At 41.5% G+C, this 6169-nt stretch overlaps 1 protein-coding gene across 1 annotated transcript in view; it reads right to left on the reverse strand.

The window, feature by feature from the left end:
• Nucleotides 1-6169, reverse strand: part of LOC118382292 (collagen alpha-1(XI) chain-like) — a 232488-nt gene that overhangs the window by 143493 nt on the left and 82826 nt on the right. The window contains 4 exon segments of the mRNA XM_052498236.1: nt 1676-1720; nt 4574-4627; nt 5422-5466; nt 5570-5622. Of these exon segments, the coding sequence (XP_052354196.1) occupies nt 1676-1720; nt 4574-4627; nt 5422-5466; nt 5570-5622 (197 nt within the window).

Consider the following 6169-nt stretch of genomic DNA (forward strand, 5'->3'; position numbering starts at 1 on the left):
CTACCCTCCTCTCTGGAGACAGAGTCTTGGTAAGGTAGACTACCCTCCTCTCTGGAGACAGAGTCTTGGTAAGGTAGACTACCCTCCTCTCTGGAGACAGAGTCTTGGTAAGGTAGACTACCCTCCTCTCTGAAGACAGAGTCTTGGTAATGTAGACTACCCTCCTCTCTGAAGACAGTCTTGATAAGGTAGACTACCCTCCTCTCTGGAGACAAATATAGTCTTGGTAAGGTAGACTACCCTCCTCTCTGGAGACAGTCTTGGTAACGTAGACTACCCTCCTCTCTGGAGACAGTCTTGATAAGGTAGACTACCCTCCTCTCTGAAGACAAATAGAGTCTTGGTAACGTAGACTACCCTCCTCTCTGGAGACAGTCTTGGTAAGGTAGACTACCCTCCTCTCTGGAGACAGAGTCTTGGTAATGTAGACTACCCTTCTCTCTGGAGACAGTCTTGGTAAGGTAGACTACCCTCCTCTCTGGAGACAGAGTCTTGGTAACGTAGACTACCCTCCTCTCTGGAGACAACAGAGTCTTGGTAAGGTAGACTACCCTCCTCGCTGGAGACAGTCTTGGTAACGTAGACTACCCTCCTCTCTGGAGACAGTCTTGGTAAGGTAGACTACCCTCCTCTCTGGAAACAAATAGAGTCTTGGTAAGGTAGACTACCCTCCTCTCTGGAGACAGAGTCTTGGTAATGTAGACTACCCTTCTCTCTGGAGACAGTCTTGGTAAGGTAGACTACCCTCCTCTCTGGAGACAACAGAGTCTTGGTAAGGTAGACTACCCTCCTCGCTGGAGACAGTCTTGGTAACGTAGACTACCCTCCTCTCTGGAGACAGTCTTGGTAAGGTAGACTACCCTCCTCTCTGGAGACAGTCTTGGTAAGGTAGACTACCCTCCTCTCTGGAGACAGTCTTGGTAAGGTAGACTACCCTCCTCGCTGGAGACAGTCTTGGTAAGGTAGACTACCCTCCTCTCTGGAGACAGTCTTGGTAAGGTAGACTACCCTCCTCTCTGGAGACAACAGAGTCTTGGTAAGGTAGACTACCCTCCTCGCTGGAGACAGTCTTGGTAAGGTAGACTACCCTCCACTCTGGAGACAGTCTTGGTAACGTAGACTACCCTCCTCTCTGGAGACAGTCTTGGTAAGGTAGACTACCCTCCTCTCTGGAGACAGTATTGGTAAGGTAGACTACCCTCCTCTCTGAAGACAGAGTCTTGGTAATGTAGACTAGCCTCCTCTCTGGAGACAGAGTCTTGGTAATGTAGACTAGCCTACTCTCTGGAGACAGAGTCTTTGTAACGTAGACTAGCCTCCTCTCTGGAGACAGAGTCTTGGTAATGTAGACTACCCTACTCTCTGGAGACAGAGTCTTGGTAAGGTAGACTACCCTCCTCTCTGGAGACAGAGTCTTGGTAAGGTACACTACCCTCCTCTCTGGAGACAACAGAGTCTTGGTAAGGTAGACTACCCTCCTCTCTGGAGACAGAGTCTTGGTAAGGTACACTACCCTCCTCTCTGGAGACAACAGAGTCTTGGTAAGGTAGACTACCCTCCTCTCTGGAGACAGAGTCTTGGTAAGTCTTATACTAACACTATAAAACAGTTCAGGTCAAAGTGTGTGTATTGGATGGTGTATCTGTGTAAGATAACATTATTACAGTATTCATACCATGTTTCCTTTGGGACCGTGAGGACCGTCCACTCCAGCTACACCCTGTGGAAACACAACTAGTCAGATGGGTAGGAATGAATTATTGATGTATGGCTATATGATACAGGAGATACCATAGTGATATATATGATACAGGAGATACCATAGTGATATATATGATACAGGAGATACCATAGTGATATATATGATACAGGAGATACCATAGTGATATATATGATACAGGAGATACCATAGTGATATATATGATACAGGAGATACCATAGTGATATATATGATACAGGAGATACCATAGTGATATATATGATACAGGAGATACCATAGTCATATATATGACACAGGAGATACCATAGTAATATATATGATACAGGAGATACCATAGTGATATGATAAAGGAGATACCATAGTGATATATATGACACAGGAGATACCATAGTGATATATATGATACAGGAGATACCATAGTGATATGTATATGACACAGGAGATACCATAGTGATATATATGATACAGGAGATACCATAGTGATATGTATGATAAAGGAGATACCATAGTGATATATATGACACAGGAGATACCATAGTGATATATATGATAAAGGAGATACCATAGTGATATATATGATAAAGGAGATACCATAGTGATATATATGACACAGGAGATACCATAGTGATATATACGATACAGGAGACACCATAGTGATATATACGATAAAGGAGATACCATAGTGATATATATGACACAGGAGATACCATAGTGATATATATGACACAGGAGATACCATAGTGATATATATGATACAGGAGACACCATGGTGATATTTATGATACAGGAGATACCATAGTGATATATATGATACAGGAGATACCATAGTGATATATATGATACAGGAGATACCATAGTGATGTAGATGATACAGGAGATACCATAGTGATATATATGATACAGGAGATACCATAGTGATATATATGATACAGGAGATACCATAGTGATATATATGATACAGGAGATACCATAGTGATATATATGATACAGGAGATACCATAGTTATATATATGATACAGGAGATACCATAGTGATATATATGACACAGGAGATACCATAGTGATATATATGACACAGGAGATACCATAGTGATATATATGATACAGGAGATACCATAGTGATATATATGATACAGGAGATACCATAGTCATATATATGACACAGGAGATACCATAGTGATATATATGATACAGGAGATACCATAGTGATATGTATATGACACAGGAGATACCATAGTGATATATATGACACAGGAGATACCATAGTGATATATATGATACAGGAGATACCATAGTGATATATATGATAAAGGAGATACCATAGTGATATATACGACACAGGAGATACCATAGTGATATATATGATAAAGGAGATACCATAGTGATATATATGACACAGGAGATACCATAGTGATATATATGACACAGGAGATACCATAGTGATATATATGATACAGGAGACACCATGGTGATATTTATGATACAGGAGATACCATAGTGATATATATGATACAGGAGATACCATAGTGATATATATGATACAGGAGATACCATAGTGATGTAGATGATACAGGAGACACCATGGTGATATTTATGATACAGGAGATACCATAGTGATATATATGATACAGGAGATACCATAGTGATATATATGATACAGGAGATACCATAGTGATGTAGATGATACAGGAGATACCATAGTGATATATATGATACAGGAGATACCATAGTGATATATATGATACAGGAGATACCATAGTGATATATATGATACAGGAGATACCATAGTGATATATATGATACAGGAGATACCAGTGATATATATGATACAGGAGATACCATAGTGATATATATGATACAGGAGATACCATAGTGATATATATGATACAGGAGATACCATAGTGATATATATGACACAGGAGATACCATAGTGATATATATGACACAGGAGATACCATAGTGATATATATGATACAGGAGATACCATAGTGATATATATGACACAGGAGATACCATAGTCATATATATGATACAGGAGATACCATAGTGATATATATGATACAGGAGATACCATAGTGATATATATGATAAAGGAGATACCATAGTGATATATATGACACAGGAGATACCATAGTGATATATATGATACAGGAGATACCATAGTGATATGTATATGACACAGGAGATACCATAGTGATATATATGACACAGGAGATACCATAGTGATATGTATATGACACAGGAGATACCATAGTGATATGTATATGACACAGGAGATACCATAGTGATATATATGACACAGGAGATACCATAGTGATATATATGACACAGGAGATACCATAGTGATATTTATGATACAGGAGATACCATAGTGATATATATGATACAGGAGATACCATAGTGATATATATGATACAGGAAATACCATAGTGATGTAGATGATACAGGAGATACCATAGTGATATATATGATACAGGAGATACCATAGTGATATATATGATACAGGAGATACCATGGCTCTGATTCTACTTCATTGATGGAAAAGTACTGACTATTCCTGTGATATGTGGTTGTCTAACCTAGTTATCTGAAGATGAATGTACTGACTATGACTGGTCCACCTATCTATCTGTAGATGAATGTACTGACTATGACTGGCCCACCGAGCTATCTGAAGATGAATGTACTGACTATGACTGGTCCACCTATCTATCTGTAGATGAATGTACTGACTATGACTGGTCCACCTAGCTATCTGTAGATGAATGTGTTAACTGTAAGTCCCTCTGGATAAGAGTGTCTGCTAAAAGACTAACATGTACAAGAAGGAAACTATGTGTGAAGTACTACGTACAGGCTGTCCAGTGGGCCCAGGTGGACCGTTTGGCCCAAGCACTCCTCTAGGACCCTGAGAGAGAGAGAGAGAGAGAGAGAGAGAGAGAGAGAGAGAGAGAGAAGGAAAAGGGGTTGAAGCATGAAGAAGAGTTGACAGGATCACAGAAAATAAAGATTGATCTCTAGAACAAAAGCCCAGTTTAAAAATGCCTCCCCCTTGTGGACTAACATGAATAGTACATTAAATGCATAGTTCACAAATTACAAAATGACAGTTTCCTTACTCTGTAAGCAGTCTATGGACAAGGTAGGACAGCAATCTATGCGTTGGTTTAGTTTCTCTGGCATTGTTTCCATGCCGTTTCCAATGCTAACGTTTTAGCATTTGTGGCAAAAATCCAATTCAAGTCATGGTTTGCAAAAATCACTGAAGCTGGAGACTCATATCCCCCTCTCTAACTTTAAGCACCAGCTGTTAGAGCAGCTCACAGATCACTGCACCTGTACATAGCCCATCTGTAAATAGCCCAGCCAACTACCTCATCCCCATACTGTATTTATTTATATATCTTGCTCCTTTGCACCCCAGTATCTCTACTTGCACATTCATCTTCAGCACATCTATCACTCCAGTGTTTAATTGCTATATTGTAATTGTAATTATTTCCTATTTATTGCCTTACCTCCCTTATCCTACTTCATTTGCACACAATGTAAATATACTTTTCTGTTGTGTTATTGACAGTAGTATGTTATGAATACTTGTATTACTCCAATGATGTTATGAAGTTAAACTGATACTACTTAATAAATAGTTTAGGGTCCTGTTTATCAAACCTAACAGCGATTCAGTGGACACTCTCTTACGCTCTCTCCAGCCAATCCCCTTGGCCCGATCTCTCCATCCTCGCCCTGCACAGAGAATAACTGTCAGTTTACAGCAGTAAAAATGGATGGATAGAAATGGAGGAGTTGCATGAGAGAATGATGAGGGAAGGGATGATGGGATACTCACTCTTTGTCCGTCCTCTCCAGGGGCTCCAGGAGGTCCAATTGATCCTGTCTCCCCCAGGAGAGAGAGAGAGAGAGAGGGAGAGAAGGGGCAGAGAGGGAGAGAGAGAGAGAGAGAGAGAGAGAGAGAGAGAGAGAGAGAGAGAGAGAGAGAGAGAGAGAAATGAGAGGGAGAGAGAGAGAGAAAGAGAGAGAAGGAGAGAGAGAGAAGGGGCAGAGAGGGAGAGAGAGAAGGGGCAGAGAGGGAGAGAGAAGGGGCAGAGAGGAGGAGAGAGAGAGAAGGGGCAGAGAGGGAGAGAGAGAGAGAGAGAGAGAGAGAAGGGGCAGAGAGGGAGGGAGAGAGAGAAGGGGCAGAGAGGGAGAGAGAGAGAGAGAGAGAGGGGCAGAGAGAGAGGGAGAGAGAGGGAGAGAGAGAAGGGGCAGAGAGGGAGAGAGAGAGAGAAGGGGCAGAGAGGGAGAGAGAGAGAAGGGGCAGAGAGGGAGAGAGAGAGAAGGGGCAGAGAGGGAGAGAGAGAGAGAAGGGGCAGAGAGGGAGAGAGAGAGAGAGGGGGCAGAGAGGGAGAGAGAGAGAGAGGGGGCAGAGAGGGAGAGAGAGAGAGAAGGG

This window comes from Oncorhynchus keta, chromosome 4 (assembly GCF_023373465.1).
Source record: "Oncorhynchus keta strain PuntledgeMale-10-30-2019 chromosome 4, Oket_V2, whole genome shotgun sequence".
Classification (NCBI taxonomy): domain Eukaryota; kingdom Metazoa; phylum Chordata; class Actinopteri; order Salmoniformes; family Salmonidae; genus Oncorhynchus; species Oncorhynchus keta.